Source organism: Furipterus horrens, unplaced genomic scaffold, assembly GCF_987537825.1.
Source record: "Furipterus horrens unplaced genomic scaffold, mFurHor1.1.pri manual_scaffold_4, whole genome shotgun sequence".
NCBI classification, from domain to species: Eukaryota; Metazoa; Chordata; class Mammalia; order Chiroptera; family Furipteridae; genus Furipterus; species Furipterus horrens.
The window spans coordinates 26,685,641-26,710,840 of record NW_028327174.1 but is presented as its reverse complement, the minus strand read 5'-3'; the positions used below and the strand labels follow the sequence as shown (position 1 = coordinate 26,710,840).

General features: G+C 40.5%; 1 protein-coding gene across 1 annotated transcript in view; it reads left to right on the top strand.

Annotated features, from left to right (window-relative positions):
• LOC150011430 (glutamate receptor ionotropic, NMDA 2B) overlaps nucleotides 1–25,200 on the top strand; it is a 106,046-nt gene that overhangs the window by 43,803 nt on the left and 37,043 nt on the right. The window contains exons 3-7 of the mRNA XM_090275110.1: nucleotides 13,566–13,768; nucleotides 14,496–14,667; nucleotides 14,891–15,044; nucleotides 18,298–18,423; nucleotides 21,181–21,410. Coding sequence (XP_090131236.1) covers nucleotides 13,566–13,768; nucleotides 14,496–14,667; nucleotides 14,891–15,044; nucleotides 18,298–18,423; nucleotides 21,181–21,410 — 885 coding nt within the window. The remainder of the gene's footprint in view (nucleotides 1–13,565; nucleotides 13,769–14,495; nucleotides 14,668–14,890; nucleotides 15,045–18,297; nucleotides 18,424–21,180; nucleotides 21,411–25,200) is intronic.

The following is a 25,200-nucleotide window of genomic DNA, read 5'->3' as shown; positions in this document are numbered from 1 at the left end:
TAAATCTGCAAGACTGTCTTATTGGAAAGTCATCCAGTTGCAAGTCATTTGACATTCTTCTTGCCTGTAAATTAAGCATCTTTGATGATGCCACAGACCTAGTTTAACTTTCAAATGAAAACAAATTTTAAGTGAAAATAAACTTTAAAGACAGTTAGCTGCATTTCTTTATAGTCTACCACAAGGCATTGTGATTTTCCTTGAATCATGATTTTTCTCCATAAGATTACCCTCCTTGTTATTAAAGGGACTGCATTAAGTCCATTTTTAATTTATCCTGTTCATTTGCATAAACACAACAAGAGCAGCAAATGATCACTTATGATCTTTAAGTCTGCTTTGCTGGAACTTACACAATGAACATTTAAGGTGACCTTCAGTCTGCCCTTCAGGGCACAGAAGCTGAGCCACATACCTGCCATTCAGCCTTGCCTATAAACATCTGTCTTTTCCAAGTCCTTCAGGTTTTCCATTGTGCTTTAAGGTCCCTTCTAGCTATCTTTCAGGAAAACAACCTTCGTTCCTTCCCTGGAGCTATTTTGTCTTTTAATTCTATCTCTATTGGTCTTTGTCCTTGCTGCTTCTCTTCTTCCTTCGTTTGGTCTAATATGTGTAGCCTTTTCCCAAGGTGGATATACTTTAGTTAACTTCTGCTTGGTGACTTGAAACCACTACCATAATTGTTACTCTTAATTCTTTGGGTCAGAAGTTTGAGTTGGGATAAGTTGGGTGGTTCTTGGATTGGTCTAACATGGAGTCACTCATCTGCTGTAGTCATCTGGTGGCTCGACTGAGGGTGGGTAATCCAAAGTGGTCTCACTCCTGTGTCTAGCTGTTGGTATTGGCTATCAGCTGGATCACATCTGCACGTTTGCTCATCCTCAAGGAGGATGGCCAAAGTTTTTTCAGAGTTGTCAGCACCATTCCAGGAAGGCAAGGTCCAATGCACTGTCACTCATCAAGTCTCTACATATGTCATATGTTTTGCTATCCTGTTGGTTAGAAGAAGTTGCAAGGTCAAACCCAGAGTCAGTGAAGAGGGGACTACACAAGGCATGGATACTGAGATACAGGATTCACTTGGCACCACTAATATAACCTGCTGCCAATGGATATAAAAATATCTACCTAATAAGACTATTCTGATAATTAAATTTGTTAATGCATGTTCATTGCTTAGCATGGTTCTTGACAAACACATAGTAAATGCTCAATAAATATTAACTACCATTATTAATAGAATCGCCATTATTTATTATTATCTGCCAAGAGCACATTCTCCTTTTGAACTCTCATTTACTCATTTGTTTAACTAACATTTACTGAGTGCTATTGTGGTACTATTCCCCTGCCATTGAGGAACTCATAGCCTACTAGAGGAGGCCAGCCATATAAGGAATTAAATATAGTATTCTATGTCAAGGTCAGTGATTGAGATGGGTGATAGATGCCAGGAAATCTGAGGATGGGTGTTATTATTAGGGATTTAGTGCTCTTTTGCATGGCCTTAGTGATGTGTGAGGAAATTATTTATGAGTTCTATGAGATCCCTTCTTGGACACACCTCACATCTTTTATGACTTTTTTCCCCTGAGTTCTAGTTTTTCTAAAGTATGATGTATTTTCAATAACTTTGACCTCTTCTCTTTGTGCTCCCTTATTGCCTCAGTAATTTTTATGTGTATTTTCAATGTTTATGCCTTGTTTCTTTTCATATATATTCACAACCTTATACCTTGGATTTCTTGGTTGATCATGCTCTCAACTATGCTGCTTCATTGTCCCAGAAAACACATTCATAATCATCATAGTTTACATTCAGATTTGTGGTCTGGAAAACACTGTCATTATACTTATTCAATATGTCCCTTTTTCAGAATTCTCCTGTTACTTTCTATTCAGCCCTTGTGCATGAGCATCCTGAAGTGCTAAAAACAGCTCTCTACAATCTCACCTGATGAGGTCCTGCTCCAGTCCTGGCCATTTTTTCTAGCTCCTGAAAATTTACATAAGAACCTGATTTTGCTTGTTGGGTTGTTTGGTTTACTGAATGTGCAACAATTGACATCATATTTCTTAGTGTCCTCAGATACACTTGAGAGAGATGCTAGCCTGGTGTGTCTAAGATTTACAGATAGATTCCTACATTTTTGCAGATAACCTTGTCCTTAAACATATTACATACTTTTAAAATTCAGAGGAGGATCATGAGGAGGATGCAATAAGACTCATCAAGAGGCAAAAGGTAGAATGAGCTGGAATCAGTCCAGGAAGCATTGTTTGAGGAGAAATATGATCATTTTTGGCTCCCAAGGGTCTTCAATGATCATTTGATGACTTCAAGATGGTGGTACTGCTTCCACTTTATGTCTTTCATCATCCTGCTGCTCTAGACCCATGGACCACTAGTGCTATGACAGGCCCAGGCACATGGGGCTGCCTAAGGAGAACAGGACAGGTGGGCGATTCTGGGTCATATGTTGAGAATTATTACTACATGCATGATGCTGTTCTTATGTGTCATCTAATATTTGGGACAATAAGAGGAGTGGTGAAAAGAAAAAGCTCTGGTGTCAGATTGCCTGGGTTCAAGTCTACTTGCTTGACTTGGGGAACTCTCACAGGGATCGTATAGGAACGTCCTTGTTATGAGCTCTTAATCTTGGGAAAGGACTTGTAAAGGGGTGAACAGGAGTGGAAAGAGAGATGGGAGGCATGGAAATGACTGGGCCTGGCCTGTGATCCAGTTGCCAGGAGATGCCAAGTGACCTGCTGAGTGAGACTGGCTGCAACTATAAACACTGTGACTATTATCCAAGTGATCCTCACGAGGCCTGGGGCTGGGTAGGGCATGAAGTCACAAGTCACTGTTTGACTTGACAACAGAAACTGTAGTTGGTTGGATCTACCTAAACAAAGACTCTGAGAGCTTGAATGGAGGCCTCCCGCTTCTCCTTCCCTTGGCCCCAGTGCAGGGAGGCACTTGTTAAGGACTGGCTGCAGCATCAGCCTGTCACTGATGATCCAACCTACTTCTTAGTGCCTAATGTGTTCACAGAAAGTTGATGATAAATACCATCACAACCACTGCCATTTACTCAGTGCTCACCACATTCCAGGCATTTCACAAAGTGTTTGTGCACATTATTTTATTTAATTTTTCACCAAAACCCCATGAAGATAGTTATAATTATTACCTATTACCATTGATAGATGAGATAAAGAGTGCATTAAGAGGACTGCTCTGATTTTAAAAAATAGATACCCAGCTTGAACTAGCTTAAGAAAAAGGCAAGTTTATTATAAAGATACTGGATTGTCTTACCAAAATCCAGAACAAGAATGCTGCTGAGCCTCTAGAATAGCCACAAGCCAGAACTCTGATGCTCTCATTTATCTTGCTCACTCTCACTTGTATATAATTTTCTTTAGTCACTGGCTTCCTTCTTCTGTCTGGTCAGTTTCCTCCACAGGGTACAAAACATGGCTACCCATAGCCTGTCAATTTTACATATTATAGCTTAAGCTACTGGAGTGAGACTGACTTGACATTGTTTTTTTAGTAATAAGGCCTAAATTCCCACGGATTTGACCCTGCAGGTCAGGTGCCCCACCCCTCAACCACTCCGCTGTAGCTGGGTCAGAGATGGACTAGGAGCTGTAATAACATGGCAGCGTTCATGGTACCATGTGGTGGGATTGAGGAAGGGGCAGTTCACAAAAGGAGAGACTGAGCTAAGAAAAGTGATGGTGGGGGAGAGTAAGAGCTATCAAGCGAGAGGATGGCTATTTGGTAGAAAAAATGACAGGAATCTACAACATAGAATTTAAAACATTAGGTAACTGTCCATAGTCACACACAGCCAAAGCCAGAATTCAAATTAGGCCTTTCAGACTTTAAGATTGTGCACTTCACTAATATGACAAAGCAGGATAAAGTAGTGGAGTAAGTGAATACATACATACATACATACAGAACTACATAACACATACACATGCATAAACTCATACATAAATACTAGTGAAGTCCTTGCCAATCCAGTGCTCAGATCCAAGAAGTCACATTCAGAATGGTCAGACACTTTGCACTTTTGCTCTACCCTGACAACAAAACTTGTCATTTGAGGATGAAGGTAGGGAGTAGTGAGAAGATAAGCTGATGGTGAGCAGTGTCAGTGTCAAAAGCCTGTGACCCAGATGCCCAAAAAAGATTACAATAGCACCTCTAGAGCCCACCCACATCCATCAATCAGTTCATCAGCATCCCTGCTGAGCTGTGCTCTGGAGCAAGCAGAAACCCTGGGCATGTTGCATACACATCTATAGCCCTGTTGTATAGGATGAAAGTTTATTCAGAGCAAGTTCAGGAGGTCCCTGCTTGCATCCTGCACATCCCAGAAGATGGTTCAGGGCTCAGTTTTGGTATTCAAGAGGAGGGGTCTTTCTTGGAAGAAGGTAGATCAGAGAAGAAAGGTGAGCTCAGCTCTCAGTAATTGAACTCATCTAAGTCCTAGAATGGGACTGTATTTCTGTCCAAGGATGGGAGCTGGGAGCTTGGGAAGAAAACATGTTGAACCTTTCAGCCTTTCTGAGCCCGTTTAGCAAACTATTTACAAAGTACTCTGGCCTACAAGAAACATCCATTCTGCCCCAGGAAGGGTTTATGGAGAGAGAGAGCACCTGGCTCAATGGAACTCAGTTCAAGGCCTTTGGTAAATCTAAAAGGGTCATAGCATTTTTATTTTTGTGATTTCTGTTTTTATTTTCACCTGAATGGAAATGTTGCACAGAACTGAAAGAACTGCATGAAGCTTACCCTGATGTTTTGAAACAAATTGACTTAAAAGTTTGAGAACTTGGAGTTTTTTAAGTATTCCCCCTTGCCATTTGTAAGCAAAAAGCTATGTTTCTGGAAGGAAGTTAGGCATTGCACTGACGTTTTCAATAGGAGGAGTAATAGTAATAACCAGGAGGGAGAGAAGGAGAAAAAATAGCACATACTTGCATAAAACTAATATATACCAGGCACACAGAGATGAAGTAACTCACCAAGGTTACACATCTTGCCAGCACCCTGACTCCTCCTGCCACCTGCTACCATCTTACCTGTCTGGCTCCCATGTGAACTTCAGTTGCCACTTGCTATGAAGACTTTGGACACAACCATCAATTGCAGCTTCTGGGAGGCTGAGGTGAGGGTAGGAGGCTACAAGAGCTAAGAAAGACTTCTCTCTCAGATCACAGCAATGTAAGGAACAAAGAGGTCAGAAATATTCTCTAAATAACGTGGCATGGTGAAAGAAACATGGACTTTGAGAGGCAAAGAGCTCAAAGATAAAATCCTGACTCCTCAGTGAGCCTTGGTTTTATTTATCTGTACTGTGGGCATAACAATATCTACCTTTTGAGATGTTAGTGACAATGAAATACCACAATTCTATGTGACACACCTGGCCCATAATAGCTACAGTTACTCTCATATTATCACATCTTTGTTCACGGTGTCAGCTGAAATGACCATAACCATCCTCTGGTGCTGAACAAATCAGCCATCCACTTCCACTTCTGAAACCCAATTCTGCCCCAGCTCACTACTTTCCCATCCTTTTACCCTGCAGAGCAGGATATGTGGAGGAAAAAACAAGTGGAGAACAGGGGTCGCTCAGAGCGCGATGGCTGGTAGCAACAATGAGGTTGCACAGCCCCAGTGGTCAACCAGACTCTCTTGGAGAGGCAGGGGTCAACCAGGGCTAGCAGCTGAGGCCTGCAAAGGTAGCCGATGTCTTAGTGTCACTGAGAGAGCCACACAGGTGCCAGGCAAGATGGCTGGATGGGCTTCCTTTCTGTGTGTGTGCCCAGAGCCATTAGTCCCCAGCTTAGTAAGTGCTGAAGCAGTAATAGGCCAAGGTAGCCATGGATCAAATTGGGATATGGAAATTATTTTCAAGCATCACTGAGTATGTGAAAGATCAGGAGAAGGATCATCAGGCTGCCCCAGTGGCATTGTTAGATATTTGGTGCAGCAGGTTGAGCCATTGTACTTACAGCAATCCACATGGAACTGAGTCCATCCAGGACCACTTATAATCTGCCTGGCTGAAGAGGCAGAATGAAGAGAGGCAGGATGTGAGGCAGACTTTACCTCCTGTGGCCTTTTCTTGAAAGAACACTTGAGTTATGTCTAGTGGAGACTTCGTGGAGGGCATGATGTGTTCTTCCCTCCAGTGACATCAGTCAATTATTACTGAGAACACACTTGTTCACGCCCGTATAAGGGACAAAAAAAAAGGCAAAATAATATAGTCCCTGCCCTCAAGAGCTTAAAGATATTCAGAGACAGGATTTGTATATCAACTATGGTTAACATTTTAGTATGATAGCCAAAGGCAGCAGTTGACCCATGAGATGATTACAGAAGATCAAATAGAGCTTTTTCTCTGGGCAGCAGTGGCCAGGGGCAGCATCGTGGAAGTGAGGAGGCCTAAAAAGAGTGAGAAGGACCCAGAGCATTTGAGAAACATGGGAGGGGAAGACAGAGGGAAGACTGTGTACACACACAAAGCAAAGCTGCATGTCGGTCACACACAGCACAGAAACAGCTCTATGTACAAGTAAGAACAATAAGCAGTTTGAGAGTGGAATGGATCTTTTTTTTTAAGTGAGGTAAGAAACCAAACATTCTATATAAAGAGTCATATTTTACTTCATAAGAAAAAAACTAAAAGTAAAATTTTGTGCATAAAAGATACCAAAATTAGGAGACAAATTTCAGTGTGAAAACAGTATTTCAAGCGTATCTGATAGATACAGTGTACCTATCATACTACACCAGGAGCTCTATAGGAATAGATAAGACAAACAACTTGATAGGATATGGATAAGAGATGTGGCTAGATGGTAAAAGAGAAAATTTAAATGGTGAACAGATGTGCAAAGGTGCTCCAGCTCACTGCAAGTCAAGGAGATGAAAATAAGAGCCATTAACTACCACTTCTTTATCCCTCAGATTGACAAATGTTTAATCATGATAAAAGTCTAGTGCTGGTGAGAATGTGAGCAAGGAGCCCTCTTGTGCTTTGCTGATAGGAATTTCAATTGCTGTACATCTTTGGTAAAGTCTTCTGGCAACATCAAGAACATTGAAAAACAAGTATCTTTCTATTCTACTTTTTCATTGTTAGGGACTGATGCTTTGGAAATACCAAGATGTGTATTATGTATTTTTGTTAATTAATTTTTGAAATATAAATATTTATCAGTAGGAATAGAACTAAATAAATTGAGGCACATTCATTGTTTTGGATTACTATCCAGCTAGTAAAAGGGATTAGATCTGCCATCTGTTGAACTGGAAGAAAGCCCATGATGTATACTTAAGTGGGAAAAGCAAGTTGCAGAGACATGTGTATATCATGATCTGATTTTGGAAAGACATACACATATATACACACACATATCCTCTTCTTCATATATATGCATATGTATTTTGTATGAATATAGAGAATCAATAGCCACACAAGGGATAGGGGGATGGATATGGAAAAATAAAGATTGAGCAAAATGAAGTACTATCAGACACCCAAACTCTCAAAGTCCTCAGAGCTAAGTTGTGCAGCTTTTGGAGGAGGAGAGATGGGAGTGCCCTCCTACCCTCAGATTTCTGCCCTGTTGGGAGTCTCGGGCCTGAGCATGAGCAACACCAACATGTGGCCAGCCCAGGTCAGCTGTCTGATGTGACACTGCTGTGGGACAGGTGGATGCAGTACAGGCTGCCTTGCAGAGCCTCTGACTGTCCTTTTAGTTTACATAGGAAAATTACATGTAGTTTTGAATTTTGCATTTTACAAGTCAGACGAAGGCTTAAAATAAGCAGCAAATGTTTAGTGTTCAGTCCAGATGTCAACTCAGGCAAGAAATAAAAATGCTTTGATTTTTGAAAAACAACCTTTGATGTCTAAAGAGACTCTAATGAGTGCTTTTATTCCAGGATCTTTAAAAAAATGACTTTCTGTGCAGATGAGAGGTGCAGCCTGGGGAGACTGGTGTCCTTTGGTCCCTGTGCAAGGACCGCAGCAGCACTCACACTAGCCTTGCCCCACCCGGGTCCTCTCACCCTTCTCTGCGATGAGACTTCCACAGGAGGGGTGGACCAACACAGGGGCTTTCAGAGGACACACTGTCTCTGTGGCCTTTTCTTACGAGTGGCCTTGTCAGAGTGCTAACTGGTGCCTGTTTCACTGCCACTAACGGAGAAAATCTGATCACTTCCCAGGAAGACTTTGCAGCCTAAAAGCACCACAGCTTGGTTCTCTGGAATTTCATAAGGCAAGGCTTAGAGAAGGCTCTAGGTTTGTGAGAAAGGCTTCCTTCTGAGGAGAGATTCCCGGCTGAACAGGTCTTTAGCTTCTACTGAGAAACCAAACCAGAAACCCTAAAATGACTCCATGTTTTTCTGAGAAAACTAAGCAGAGATACTTTTTTGTCTCCTGAGAATGATGGTTTCAGTCCTCCAGAGATCTTTTTAAAGGTTAGTACGGCAGATAACTGCATTTTTTATGGACAGATGTTGTTGTTCAATGTGCTTGTGGTAATGATGTTTGTTTAGTGCATATCTCTATGGAATTCAGAGTACTTTACTGCCACTTTCTTAATTATTTCTTAAGGTTTTCTTTTTCCTGATCATATTTTAATTGTGACTATAGCTTTTTCATTCAGTTTTTCTCATTGAATTTTCTCTGAAAGACCTCCTGTTAACCTCAGTTCCTACTATGCTCTGCGTTTTCAGTATTATAAACTCAACACCAGTTCACACATCCTAGGAAAGCATTCATGATTTTTCCTTTGAGTCTCAGGCTCACCTTTTTCTATTTACTATTCTTCATAATTCTTAAAAAATTTCCCATTTTTAATATTTTCACTGTACTTCCTCCCCCTAAAAGAAAAATTGCTTAAAACATACCTTATTCTTCTACATAAATAGTCCTCATTTTATTTAATTTTAGTTGTTCACTTGTTTCTAACTGTCTTGCCCCATAAAAAAACCGAGCTAACTAATTTGAGTTAGGTAAACATGTTCTTTAATATGAGTACTGTGTATTGCCATTGTGAATCTGGTATGTATAGCAGCTTCTTTTTCAAAACTGTTTCTGCTTTTAATCTTCAAGGAATCTGTTACGTTTTCTTCTCGCTGCAATAATCCATGAAGAAACAACAAAAAAGAATCATGACTTATGACAAGCTAGCCTTTTGTATAAACAAGCAGATACTTCTCTTCCATCAGGAATTAACCACTAATAACACCTTTCTTTTCATTGGTTCTAATCAGATGGAGTGTAGTAGAAAGTCTCTGTCCTGAAGAGATCCTGGGATTACGAGATTATGTGAAAGGCACCTTAGAAATCACTCTCTTATTTTACAGATGTGGAAACAGAGGCTCAGAGAGTGTTAGAAACATATCCCTGATCACAGAAACACTAAGGGCATCTTTAGAATTTAATTTAAGAGACAAATTCAAAAGTCACTAAATAAAATGGTAAATATCATGAAATAATGAATGATTTGATTACTCTGGATAGGGGAAGCTGGTGAATGTTTAACAACTGGAGGCAGGCATGGAGAAAGGAAGCCCTGGGTTGTTCTGTTTGCCAGTTGTGCCCAGGGCCAATATCAAGCTACAAACCTGATGCCAACAAGTTGGGAAGAGATGAGTACAATCCAGTTGGCTCTTGAGAGTGATAGAGATTGTCTGGCTAGAGGGATCAGGTCTTTAAGGAGGAAGAGAACTGAGCTAGACCATTTCTCCTCACATATCGTGCCTTTCAGCTGTGAAGGATCATCCTTGGTCTTTGAATCAGGCACCTACAGGACTGCAACTTTGCTCTTGCTGTTGCCTCAGTGGATAAAAGTACCCTTCACATTATGAGCTGTTACTTACATTTCAAAGCCCAGTTCAAAGATGAGGATCTTCGTCAAGCTTAGCCCTGAACCCTTCTGAAATAATCACTTCGACTCTGAATCCCAGAGTACTTTATATATACCTTTTATTTGGGTAACTATCAAAGCCTAACTTGAATTACTGTCAATAGATAGTGTCTTGCCCCACTAGTCTGTCCTTGGAGGACAGGGATTGTGTGTTACTCTTCCATTGCAGCAGAAGCAATACTGTGTGATGGGTAGGAGCCCAAGCTGTGGAGCCAGATTGTTCAGCTTCAAATCTTGACACAGCACTCACTCACTTCAAGACTGTAAGCAAGTCATCAAACCCCTCTCCTGTGCTCTGTAAAAGGAGAAATTAAACAGTAGTCTCCATCTCACAAGTTTTCTGTGATGATTTATGAGATTACTAGATGTGTTCAGCGACTAGAACATACTAAGCCCTCAATTAATGTTACTTGATATTGTTACCTCTAGCATATAACCAGTGTGCTTGGCAGAGAATTGGCGCACAGTTGTTGTTGGCTGAACTGCATTAAAGTGAAGCAAGCAAGGACATGCTCCAGCTAGCTTGACAGGAAATTGGGGAAGAATGTGCTAGAGAGGACTGCATGAAGAGATTATTGTTGGGTTAATGAGAATGATATAGTAAATAAGAATCAGTTGATCATAGAATTATAGGATCATAACCTAGTTTTCCAGCTGTGGTATGATGAACACAGAGCAGAGTGAGATCATCTATGCCCTCCCCTCATCACAGGTGCTTGACACTTGTAAGTCTACAAGTACACCATTTGTTATTGCAATAGCTTGTATAATCTGCTGTAAATTCCAGTATCTCCTTTTCAGTACTGTGCAGTTGCTTTTGAAAAATCTAAATGCTAGACTTTAAGTATAAATACTGTTACATTTCATTCCATGTGCCAATTGGTTTACTTTGTTATGCCAATTAATTCATATTGCTTCCAACCTTGAGTCTGCAATGCAGTATATCTTCTATTCTGTCTAGCTTTGAATCTGCAGTTTTATCATCATGACTTCTATTTTGTTTTCTGAAACACTATACAGGCCACTTCTAAGAACAGAGCTCTTTGACATGTCACTAGAGACCTCTTTCAATATTGGCATTGAATCATTAAAAACATCTTTTTTTTAAATAGGATTTTACCCTCCTTTAAAATCTAGCGAAGTATATAATGATCTATATTATATTTCATCTTATTCATAAGGGTGTCATGAAAAACTTTGCCAAAATGCTATGTCTGCAGCATTTTTGTTTCACAGATATAGAAAGTCTATCAGAAAAGAAAATGTAATGAGCTTATTGAAACCTGTTCCTGATTAACCTTTGTTCGCTCCCAATACCAACAACTTACTTTCCAACTTGAACAACAGATTCATGTTTCAAAATAGTGAAGTTAACTGTATCAAGGTAGATTAGGTTCAATGCATGGACCTAGATGAGAAGTTTGGACACAATCCTGAGGGTGATGGAAGGTTGTTGAAATTTTTTGAGTAGGTATCATATGATGTAGTGATGCTTTAAGAAGAGTCATCTGGCAGCAGTTCCTCTAGGAGGAACCTTATGTGAGGTTTGAAGTTGCCTGAAATTATCCCAGAATGGGCTGCTGGACTACTGGGCCAGGCTAGTAGCAATAAAAATGGAAGAGAACAAATTTGGATTTAAAAGGAAAAAAAAGCCAAACAGACTATTGTAGGAATAAGACAGCAGTGAAATAAATACATACATACATACATACATACATACATACGGGTACTTTAGGGCTCCCAACCTTTTTCACATCATTGAATATGCAGAAAAGGATATCAGTTTGCCCACTGGGGTAACTAGGGCTGCTTGGAGATGGAGGTAACCCATATCATGGCTCCGCAGGGCACGGTTTTCTCTTCCCCAGACCCCACCTCCCCCTAACCACAGACCGAAGACACTGATATCTCCACGTGCCTGGGAAGCTATCTGAACATTTCTGCTTCAGAAATAAGTTATCTTAGCAATAAGAGGAAAAGCAGACATGGCACTAAAATGAGGGTCAACAGTACGGAAAAGACTATATATATAGGTACATGAAAGCAAACATTGGGTTCTGTGTATGATTCTGAGCACAGGAGCAAGATATGACTGACACACTTGGGAGAAGGCTAACTAGCATCAGGGTTAATCCCAAACAAGATCACCGAGGACACCAAGTCACTGCCTGTGTTATAGTGACAATGCAATGGGGGTAGTGGCTGTGTAGGCACTAAGTGGGCCTGGAAGTAGGCAGCACCTGCTAAATACACAGGTTGAGGGGAGGTACAAACCACACCTAGGGAGGTACTGGATAGAACCTAAGTGTAGACAAAAGCAGAAACAAAGGATGAAATTTTGGTTTTGTATGAATATGGAAATCTAAGCCCATTCATCTAAGCCTGCTAGAAAATTTATGAAGTTCTGCCCATTTATTTGCTCCTTACTGATTTAATATATTTCATTGAGTTAATACATTAAGTAGTTTTATAGTCCTAAGATCTTACCTGTGCATCTAATTTGCATTGCTGCATAGAGGAAATTATAGACTGGGAAAATGCAAGAGCTTGCAATCCATAATTCCCTGTAATAATGGAAGATGTTCATTTATAGAAAATTAAAAGGTATTCCCTCTTTCTTCAATAAACTTAATGACAGAGTGAGAATGAGAACCCACCAACCAAGTCATGCAGATTCTACTATAAAAACAGGAATGAATGGCTCTTATAAAAGATCATGGAACCCACACATTTTCCTGAAGATTGGCAGCAGGGCCACCATAAGTGTGATTCCAGGGGGCACCCACCTTTCACATTGAAGTTTGTGTGAACGGTGCTCCCTGAAGTTGGGGTGCACAGCCTGTGTGGGCATATGTGGCAGCTCACAGCAAGACCTGGGGCTTTCATTCATCCCAGCAGGTGCATGTCTGCACTGACCTGTGGCATTCATCACCAGCCCAACCACACTTCCTCCTCCAGCCAAGCTGGGTCAGTGTTCTTTAATCCTGACTTATCACTTTATTTCAATTCAGACCTACCCAGTTCTCCACATGGCTTCCCACTGGACCTCTGTTACAAGCCAGAACACATCCTTCTGGCTCATTTGTTTCAGTCATTCTTTGACCTTTCCAAAGCTATTTGCTGCTCTCACTATCGTGCTGCTTGCTATAGTTAAGTAGAAAAAACCAACAGCCACATAGGGCAGGAAACTCTGGCATCCTCCCAGCACTTGGTGCAGGCTTTAGGTTTGGCACTTACCACAGAGCACTGTAAGCATTTGTTTACATTTCTGACTCCTCACTCAGTGTGAGCCTGATGAAAGTCAGAATGATGCTTCTATAAGCCATAGGTGTTAGCAGGTGCCTGGCACATGGTAGGTCCTCTTTTTAATGTTTGGTAAGTAGGTAAGTAAATGAATAGATTACCTTTCTTAGATTTGCACACAGTGGCCTCATTTTAAGCATATAGTTTAAAAACAATTCTTCTCTCTGTTATGCAAAATACCTGCATCTGTTGGCCTTTGTGTAAATCTTCCTAGGTGCGTGTAGGAGAAGCTGCTATGTCTTCACCAAAAGTTCCTGAGTCTTTTGTTTATCCCTGTGCAGGTGGGGAAGTGGAAAGACAAGTCCCTGCAGATGAAGTACTACTTGTGGCCCCGAATGTGTCCTGAGACAGAAGAGCAGGAGGATGACCATCTGAGCATTGTAACGCTGGAGGAGGCTCCATTTGTTATTGTGGAAAGTGTGGACCCTCTGAGTGGAACCTGCATGAGGAACACAGTCCCCTGCCAAAAACGCATAGTCTCTGAGTACGGCACCTTCCCCAGTGGCTTCGGGTGGCGTAGGATATTCAGATTGGACCCAGCTGTTAGCACCTGGCTGGCCTGGGACCTAAAGCATAGAATGAATTGAGCCCCGTGTCTGAGTTTCCGTTTCCGTTGAGTAACGGAATTACTGGCAGCCCTGCAGTGTGATGTTTGGTTCTGTCCAGATCATGACTTGGGAGAACTTCTGCTCATTATACTAACACTTCTTTGATTGCCTGTTCTCAATGACTAGGACCTACAGTTTATGGGGACTCAAGTTTACATTGCTGTTGAAATATATTCTGGGGGACCAGCATGTCCTGGAATTTCAAGATTTAGAAACAATTTAGAAGCCAGGATAATGGTTCTCTTTGGTGAGGGTGGGAAGTGCTTAAAAGGGAGAATAAGAGGCCTCTAAGGTGCTAGTAGCTTTTCTGTATCTGGATTTGAGTGCTGGTTAATTTATGGGTTCAGTGTATAAAAATTCATCCAACTGAACCCTTAGGATATATGCCCTTTCCTGATGTATATTATACTTCAAAGGATCATGAGAAAACCTGGTTTACTGCAGTGAGCTAATGAGAGAATTGCAGTTCTGTGGTCTGATTTATTCCCTTACTTAGGTCTGATATAAATGGTTCTGATCTGTGAAAGCGGTTGGAGTTTTAATGGCAAAGGGTAATTTGCTTCTTATATAACACCTTATTTTTGTTTGTTTGTTTCTGCTTAGGAATAAAACAGATGAAGAGCCTGGTTACATCAAAAAATGCTGCAAGGGGTTCTGTATTGACATCCTAAAGAAAATTTCCAAATCTGTGAAGTTCACCTATGATCTTTACCTGGTTACCAATGGCAAGCATGGGAAGAAAATCAATGGAACCTGGAATGGTATGATTGGAGAGGTGAGTGTCAGGAATTAAGGACCATTTCCATTTTTCATTATTTTTGTTTCATTTAGATATCAAAAACACTCATTTTACAAATCTTAGAAAGTATAAAATAGTAAATAGAATATACTGTTCCCATGTACAAAGGAAACGACTGTAGGGCTCTGAGTTATTTTCCTCATGGAGGCCCCTCGCCTTCCTGAATGTTCTAATTGGTTTATTGTGCCTTTCTCCCCAGGTGGTCATGAAGAGGGCCTACATGGCTGTGGGGTCACTCACCATCAACGAGGAGCGATCTGAGGTGGTTGACTTCTCCGTGCCCTTCATAGAGACAGGCATCAGTGTCATGGTGTCACGCAGCAATGGGACCGTCTCACCTTCTGCCTTCTTAGGTACATGACATGCTTGCAGGTGTGAAGGAAGTAGCCGCAAGGGCAGGTAGATGGAGTGAGGCACAGTGAAGGAGCACATGGTCAGGCTCTTTCAGCCAGGAAGTGGTTTGCTATAAGCTTAGCTCAGCCAGGATTTCATTTGGGGGGCTTCAACATTGATTATTCTCCAAAATGGAAACTGAAGAACACACCTCCCCCCAAATAAAAAGGCATGGTACTTTATAAGAAACAGTTCAGGACTTGAGTCCCATTCCTGCTACTTACCTTAAGCAAATATGCTTTATCCTGGGACTCAGTTTCCTCAACCATAAAAGACTTTTCAACAATCTGATTTTTGAAGCTCCTTCCTACTTTAGCAATTTCTAATTGTGAATATCATTGAAATACCTATGATTTTAAATTTTCTTCAAGAATTGAGCTCAGTGCTACCTAAAAGGGTTTTCTGTGATCACATGAGTTTTCTGAGGTTTTGTCAGATAAAGCTGATCTGATTCTTCTCGCCATTCCACTCCATCCTTTCCCACACCACTCAGTACGTCCCCACTCTCCAGCATTGCTTAAATGTCCCAAGCCTTAGGTATGATTTAAGGTTGGGTGAGTGAAGGTCAAGATGTCAATTAGATAAGCTCCTTTGTGAGCTCAGATCCCATATTTTTTCAGGGGTTGTGAGAGAAAGAGCTTGGAAAATAAAATGTCATCTTGAAAACAGAGCATGGGGCTAGGAGACAGGAAGCCTTATTTGGATATAAACAAGCTGTGAGCCGTTGGATAGTCACAATTGTTCTAAACGACATCTTTTTTTTAAATTTTTTTATGAGGGTATTGGCATAGGCAGTGAATAACATTTTGTTAAGCTCTATCCAGGGGTCGGGGTGGGGCGGGGTGCGGAGAGTTATTCAATTAATGCAGCATAAAGTGATGTTAGAGGTTCTGAAGAAATTTTCCTATAAACTACTTAAGTTTCTCAGCCAAATTTCTTTCTCATATGAAGCAAATTCAGGCTCTGCCAATTTTATATGAAATGTTATTAGATATCATGCGCTCTATGTATGCATTAATCCTTATAGCAGCTTTATGTACATTTTCCTTTACAAGGATAATTGGAACATTAAGATATACAAACAAAACCACATTCTAATTCTAACGCTGTCGGTAGAGATCTAACCTTAGCTTCTGAACTGGAAGAGCCAGCCACACATTAGGATAGCCCTAGAATGACATAGAAATGCCAGGCAGGGGTGTGTGCATGTGTGTGCGCGCGCGCGTGCGTGTGTGTGTAGGAGGAGCAGTTAGTTAATTACAGGTGAGAGAGGAGACAATATTTATTGAACACCCACTATGTGATGTGTCAGGCATTATTGTACAAACTTTCACTATGTGATCTCATTGATACTCTCATTATACCCACTTATGACCTAACAACTGAACCACAGGTTAGCAATTTATCAACAGTCTCTCAACTAATAATGGGCAGGTTCAGGATTAAAACTCAGATGTGTCTGACTTCAGAGCCTGTGTTCTAATACACAATTTGATCTCTGAAATGTGGTGGTCAGAAACTAAGAAGTGATTTAATACAATGAGAAAGCACTGACTTCTACCCTCAGTGGATTTCTTCATAACCTGGCCTTGCCACTTACTGAGTATGAACTTGGAAAGGACCTTGACCTCTGAGTCTTAGTTTACTACTCTGTTAGATAAATATAGTAGTCCCATAATGAAAGAGCCATTACAAGGATTGTATAAAATATGTGGGGAAAGCACTTCCTAAATTGTAAAGACCAATGCAGATGTGGTGGTTGTTTTTTGTTTTTGTTTTTTCTTTTTCTACATATACAGAAGGTTTCCCTAGGCTTACTGGAAGGGGGGGGGGAGCATTCCCTAATCTTAAATAAAAGTGAAAAGTAGAATTTCAATCAGTTAGAACAAACAGGGAGATGTCTTCTCCACTCTACTACATAGAGGCTTTGAATTATACTTTCTACCCTCCCATCTCTGGCTGCCACTGAAAGGTTTTGTATTTCACAGTTGGCATGCACCTTATCAAAGTCCTTTTAAATTGATTAAGTGGCCAGGCTTGTATAATTCTCTTGGGAGTTCACAAGTAAAGATTACAAGTAAGAAAATATTTTCTAATTTTCAGCCATCTTTCCCTTTTTCAACTTCATCTTTATTAATGATTTGGAAAGTAGAGAAAGCAGCCTATTAATTCACTTAGTTATGAGTTTACAATGTGATGTGATAGCTAAAAAGGCCAGAACTATTTTGAGACACAATTGAAGGAGCATTGTATCATGGAACAGAATAGCAATTGTCCCTTTTTATAGGGCCTCAGAGCGATGGCTTCTGGAATATAGTGTTCAATTTCTGGACACCTCTAAGCCAGAGAGATTCAGATCAACTGGAAAGAATTCATCAAAAATGATTAAAGAAATCAAAGAAAGCATTGTGGAACATTATTGCCTCTTGTTTGATCTTGTCCCTTCAATGATGTGACTTACTGATAGGGACTAGTTTGTAGTCATTTAGTTAATTATAGCCAAAGCATGTTCCCTTGTCATCTGCTAAATTCTCACTGTTGTAGATACTGATAGTCAATGTGGATGTATTTTTTTAACACCGACTTAAATTCTCATAACCTGATTATGTCTAATAAAATATATACATCAAAGTGTGTCAAAAAAGTAAATCTAGGAAAGTTTCAGAGAAGTAAGGGAAGAAAGATATTCATTGTACATAATTATTACAGAACCAATAACAAGCCTGAATTAGTAACTGAGTGCTGTGGAGAATCAATTTGGCTGTAAGGCTCAGAAGCATTGGTAAAAGCTTTTTTGGGTCTCCACTGTGTGGTGTGGCCACATAGCTGAGACCATAAACCAAAAATCAGTCCAATATGATCCTTTGACTCCATAGCTAGTGGAGTTGTACCACTTACCAAAAGACCCAGATTCTGGTCCAATGGCAGAAACTACCTCTACACTCTCAGAAGTCCACAGGCAAGAAGCTGTCCTTTTCACGTGTTTGAAAGGAAATAAACCTTGACATGCCCTTCAAGGAAATGGAGATACACAGCCTCTTACTCCTCCCCAACTCAGGCCCTGGCTATCTGAAGGGAGGTACAGATTTTTTTTCTGTAGTTTTTTTCCAAAAAAATACATGTTATATGAGTGAATAAATAAGTAAATTAATTAGAATCTCTTTGTTCTCTCTTTTAACCTTCAGCACTGATTTTTTTTTCTTCCTTCCCCAGAGCCCTTCAGTGCTGATGTCTGGGTTATGATGTTTGTGATGCTGCTCATTGTCTCAGCAGTGGCTGTCTTTGTCTTTGAGTACTTCAGCCCTGTGGGTTATAACAGGTGCCTCGCGGACGGTAGAGGTAAGGCCATCACAACAATTACATTTCAGCATTTTTCTCGTTCTCAGTTTGTACCCTTCATTTGCTATCTGCCTTAAACCCTCAGCTTTCTATGCCACCAGCTTGATCACTCACTAGAAATATCCCAATGAAGATGTTAGTTTAAATCTCTGTGTTCCCTCCCTGGATCAAGCCTGACCCCAAACCCAGTTCCAGCCCTAGGAAAATGAGAGGACAGCTGTTAGGAGATGCATGTAAAATAGCACAGACATGTAAGAGGAAGCTAATTGATAACCCTAGGCTAAGAGCAGTATGTCTGATCAGATAGACTAACAAGTTAAACTATACCCATATATTAAGAATAAGGAAAAACAGGCTGCCCTAGGGTATAGCAGGGTAGTTGTGGCTGAAAGAGTTTGCCCTGGCTGGTGTGGCTCAGTTGATTGGACCATCATTCCATACATCAAAAAGTTGGGGTTTTAATTCCCAGTCAGGGCACATACCTAGGTTGCAGGTTTGATTCCCTGTCAGGATGTATATGGAAGGCAACCAACTGATGTTTCTCACATCAATGTTTCTCTCTCTCTTTCTCTCTAAAATCAGTAAATGTATTTTTAATTTTTTTAAAAAGACAGTTCTCCATAGCCAACAGATCACCACTAAAGTACAACATTTCAAAAGCACGTGTCCTGCTCTAATGCTCTGCCATGGAGTTTAGGAGTTGGATGTTTGAAATGCAGTGGCCAGGAGATAACAGTTCTCTCCCACAGCCACTACTGGAGGCAGTCCAATTTCCTGGATGGGTAGGTCCAGAGGTGTGAGAACTGCCCATATGTTTGAGGCACTTTTGAGACTTCACAAAAAGTTTACTAGCTTTATAAAGGTAGCATGGGATCCTTATAAATAGCTCTTCCAAAACATCCTGAGAACCTTAGGGTTAGAAAATATTATATCTTTTCTGAGTGTTCTCCCATTCAGAATGTGAGCTTTATCCTGGAATTATGCCTTCAAGATGAAAGATTCTTCGATTCTTAACTCTGGCAACACATAAGAATTATCTATGGGACCCTTAAAAAACAAAGATGCATGGACCTCACTTTTGAATATTCTGATTCACTAAGTCCAGAGTGGGGCTTGGACCATTGTATGTTTCAAAATTGTGGTTCTCCAACTTGGTTGCATATTAGAATAACCACCCACCTCACACCAATTTAAAAAGAATCTCTGGAGATGCGTGCCAGGATGCTGTATTTTTTAATGGCTCCCCTAGTACTCCTGTTGACTTCACAGTCCATGCTGTGAACCACCACTGCACTGAAGTATTCCCAGGTGCTGACCAACCTTCTTATTTGGTGTGTGAATTCTGGGTGGAAGTTCAGATATCTCCACAATATGGTATAGTCAGGGCTTTCTGCCTGTGCCAAAGGGTCATCCAAAAGCCATGACCTGCTCCCCATCCTGATGGGCACCAGTAACAAGTGAAACATCTGAGAAGCACATGAATATATACATATGTTGGCTATGTCAAGAGCTAAAGTTATTGTGCCCCGTCCCCTACTCTTGAAGAAAATCAAGGAGGCCAAAATTCAGAGGTAAAATTCAGAGCAAGGGCTTACTTTGTAATTACTCACTTTGCCAAATGAGGCTTGTCTTCACGAAGGAATTCAATGCAGGGCCACTTTAAATATCAAGTATCCTTAAAGCATTTTACAATGTAAAAAACTTTGATTTATAAATATCTTCTTAGTTACACATCTGTTCTATGAAATAAGGTCCATATGCACAGATGTGTGCGCACAGTTAGGTATCAGGCTCGACATGTGTAGTCACCGACGATTTAGTTAGCTGAGCAGATGCTACCGGGATCACAGATAGTGTCATAAGACCTGTGCTAATGTATTGTAAAACTGTGCGGGCAGATGTTCATTTCTGCAGTGGAGGGGCTACACACAGACCCAGACATCAGGCAAGATTTCATCATCCCCCAGCGGAGAAAGCAGAAAGGTCACAAGAAAATTATCGGCAGAGGTCTTGACACTATCTGTGTGAAGGGTAGGGGAGGGAGGTCAAAGAGAGCCTTCCTCAGTGCCCACAGATACATGTCGTAAAGCCAGGGGTTATGACCACCTATCTGGTCTTCCTGCTACTGTAGGAAACCATTTGGGAAGTGTTGGCATTGGAGTGGGGTCAGAGTTGTCCTTGAAACATTCAATGCCAAATTCTAGAAGCCTAAGAAAAATTAAGATAAAGTACATTGAAAGCCATTTCGTATCAGTGTGAATAAAATTGGAGGAGATCTATTACAATGGTAGAAAAAGACCCCACACATTTCGGGGTCTTATTATTTGAAGTGGAAATACTTTCTTGGTAGATACAAATATAAATTTTAGGAACAATGGGAATAGGGACATGTGTGTGTGACTATAATGGGCTAGTTGCTTTTGTTATTCTGATTTGATATGGTCTTGGAGGCAGAACATTGGCCCCTCCAGTGCCCTCGCTGAGTCATGACCATTAATTGGAGCAGGATCCCACACACACCTGAGGCCTCTGGTTTTTCTCTTAAGGAACTTGTTTGTGTCTTCCTGGGGGTCCCAGGAGAAGAGAGACACAAGCTCTCAACTATAAAAGCTTTCTGTGAAAGGGCTGGATTTAGGGGTGGGTTTTAGTTGGAGGGTTTGCTCCTCTGAGCAGGAACTTACCAGCTTTGTGTATTTGAAGTTTCAATAGAACCAGTGACTCTGTCTTAACTTTCTGTCTGTCTTCTGTTCATTGCAGAACCAGGTGGCCCGTCTTTTACCATTGGCAAAGCTATTTGGTTACTCTGGGGTCTGGTGTTTAACAACTCCGTACCCGTGCAAAACCCAAAGGGGACCACCTCCAAGATTATGGTGTCAGTGTGGGCCTTCTTTGCCGTCATCTTCCTGGCCAGCTACACTGCCAACTTAGCTGCCTTCATGATCCAAGAGGAGTATGTGGATCAGGTTTCCGGCCTGAGTGACAAAAAGGTAAGAGAACAATTTAAAGCTTTCTATCTTTCCCTCAATCCCATTCTGAACTATACTCAAAGTTCAAACGTACTTGTTAATTTTTCTAAATTTTTAGAATCCACAGTTTTTTCTTATGTTTCCTTAATTTGGAGGAGGTCTTAAATGGGAGTAGAAATCAGTATCCCTACAGAAATAATATTTCTTCACATTCGCCTTCTGATTTGTGAAAGATTGTCACAAGTACACCCTGGGCTGCAAATAAGGGGCTTGGTACATTAGCAGCTTTCTGAGTACACGGTACCTGTTGTTGGACACACTTGGGTGGCCTATCCACATAGGGCTGCCATTTGGTGTGTTATTAGAGAGCCGCCTGTGAACCCACTCTGAGGGCGCTGGCCCATTATGGCCTTCACCAAAGGGGTTTGGCTGTGGGCTCTCCCTTTGTGCCTCTGCACACTCATGTGTTCCCAGGGCTGAGCAGGAGGGTTATTCTCCTTGTGTCCTGAAGAGAAGGAACGGCTATTTAACTTGATGATTGCCCTGTGTGATGCTGGTGAACGGCTGCTCCCATACCACTTGCAGGCCTCCCTGCTGGCCTGTGCAGTTGAGAAGAAAGAAAGTGTCTGCTGGTTTCCATCTTTTCTGGGTGCAGATGTACGAAACCCATTCTAAATGCATCTGACTCTCTAGTATGCCAGAATCTTCATAGTTTCTGTAGGAGCTCTGTCTCCTGAAACCATGATAGCCAGGTGGTCCACGACTAGTGATAGGAGCTACCTTCCAATAAATCTCATGGGTAACCCCAGAATAATTCTGGAGACTTTCACTAACAATCAGTTTTCTATTCTATGTTTCCTTAAAATTTAGGAAATACTGATTTCCTACCCCTTCCACCATGATGAAGCTATGAATTAGAGACAGACAGATGTGTGTTTAGACCAGACGGGTCAGATAGTAACTGATTTATCACATGGGTGAGGTTTCCCAAAGATAAAACTTTAAAGACTTAACACGTGGTTTGAGAAGAGTGAAAGGAGGAGATATTCTTATTGGGGACTCAATTCTGATATCTCCATCTGCTCACCAAGAACATTCAAAAGCATGTGAGGAAGATAAACAAGTTTCTTAAGGGAATGAAAAAACTACAGGGTATATATTGTACATATATGGATCATTCACTATGTTTACCTCTTCATGTTATCTTGTTTTCTGATTTGTCTTCCTGTTTACTTTAATTTTCTTTCTTATTTCAGAAAATATTTTCTTTCTGGTATTTCTTCCTCCCTTATTTTTAAGATTTTTTTTTAACTTCTCTCTTCTAATTCATGATTTATTATGCATTTATTTATATTCATTCATTTATTAACTTATTTTTAAACCTCTCTCTCATTGCTCCTCTGTCCACACCCTTCGTCATTATCTCTCTTTACCCATATTATAAGCACTACCTTTTATGCCATTTTCTGTAACCTGGGCAGTGGTGGGGCTACAAACAGCTACTTCCTCAGGGCTCCATACTTGGATGTGGCATGGCTGAGGTATACCATGCCCATCCTAAGTCATGAATGTGGCACAAGCGTGACAGAGCATGTTTCCACCTGTGGATTAGTCAGGCGTGAGGCAGGATATGGCAGAAGTGTGGTGGGTCATGTCCCCACATAGAGTATGGCAATAAACAACATGGTAGAGGTGTGGTGGGTCACAGCCCTCCCTGGGGCTCTGGACTGTAAAGCAAAAAATCCACCATATTTATCAAGTTGTTTTCTTCAAATGTCTCTGAAAATTGCTTAGGACACTGTATTTATCTTTCTCAGATCCTTGTGGGCCACCCAGCAACAACTGAATGATCTTCTATTTGAACTAAGCATAATTGAGATGGAGGGAGATTGTTTTCCCTCCCATGGTCTTGAAAGACATATCATTCTAGGTTGCTTAAACCAGAAAGACTTCACCTATCTGTCTTCCACACCATGTTGTTTATGATCTGAAAAGTTGGGTCCCATCAGTTCTTTGCTTAAAGAACTTAAGTGGCCCTACTGCTTATAGAATAAAGATAATTTTTTCATATGTATTTTTAAAGCTTTTACAGATGATTCCCCATGTGCTCTAACTTTTAAGTCAGTGCTAAAATTCCTGTGTCCTACAATTCTAGGCATTGTCGACCCCTTATCCTCCCTAACCATGTCTCTATCTGTGCATCTGCCTGGGATGTTCTTCTCCTCACCAAACTCCAACTGAAACTTCAAGACCCAGATTAGAGATCACTTTATTTGTAAAACTTTCCTTGGCTCATCTGGGCAGTTAATCATTCTCTCATCTGTCATGGCAATCATTCATACCTTTATTATAACACTTGCCTTCTACATTGTACTGTAATAATCTGTAGTTCTATACCTGTATGTATCTGGCCATGAACTCCAAAATGTCCATGACCATAACTTAGTTATCTTTTTTTTTAAGTCTGTGGGGAGAGAGGGTATATTTACTTAAGAGCCTCTTATACAGAGCAGCATACTAAGCATTATAGGCAAAGAAAGCAACAAGAGAGCCAGACCCTTTAACAGCTGTTTAATTTGAAAATACTTCAAATGATTATGTCTGATTCATTTTAGAACTTTTGAAATGACAAAATAGTAAAGTATGCGCATCCTACCAGAAAGTGTCAACATAATTTACATAATTATAGAAAATATTTTAGTAACTAATGACATAGAACTACATATCAGTGTCAGGAACATATAAATCAGAAAGAGAGTTTTCTGAAAATACACTTAAAATGTCAAAATTCGTACTTTTTTTTTTTTTTTTTACAATAACAGTTATCAAAACACCTAAAGAAAACAAAGCCATGGGACTGACTTTGCATGAGAAGAATTACATTCTGTGAATTTAGAGAAAGAAAGAAATAAAGTCCTCAAAACAATAATTTTGAAAATAGATATGAGGTGATTTTTAAATTTTTTTCTCAATGTAATTAAAGTTTAATCAAAGAAAGTAATGTTTAAAATGGGGAAATGGAGAAAGATTCCTAAACTTGTTTTAACTGTGACAGATGACATGTCTTCTGTTAACTCAGATCAAATGATAAATATTTTAGAATTATGATGAGAAGATATTTGTAACTATTACATTTATATATGTTAGAGAAATTATCTTCAATTTTATAGCAGAAAAATGTTCTCATATTTTATTTATGTTAACATACAAAATCAGAATGATCAGAATTAAATTTCTATGAAAACCTATTGTGGGGCTGCTTTTTACTGGATGACTTCCATTTTGCAATAGCACATTCCTTCAGTGAATTCAAAATTACTCCACTACTTGCTGTAACTAAATACAAGTGTGAGTTCTAACATTTAGCAGCCCTACTGTACATTCCATCAGCTCCCCCAGTGGGAGGAGGATGTAAGGAAGCTGCTGACATCTTTCTTCCCTTAGCAAAGAGCCCACAATGCTAATTCTCCTGTTTCTCACCTGTCCAGATGGATTTCCCCTTTTGCAGTGTGCCAACCACGGTGTGGGGGGAGAGAGTTTGGCCAGGTGAAAGATGGGACATATTTGCTGGGTCCTGGGTACATTAAGTATGTTACATATATGTTATACATATAATCTTCATACAGGTATGATTACTCCCATTTTACAAATAAGGTCATTGAGACTTTGGCAAGTTTAGTGACTTCCCTAAAGTCACACATTATCAAGTAACAGAGTCGAGGTTTGAGTGCCTGTGTGTTTGGCTCTAAAATCACTTTGCCAGGATGTCCCCCTTGTAACTAATCCCACACAAAGCTACAGCATAGCTAAG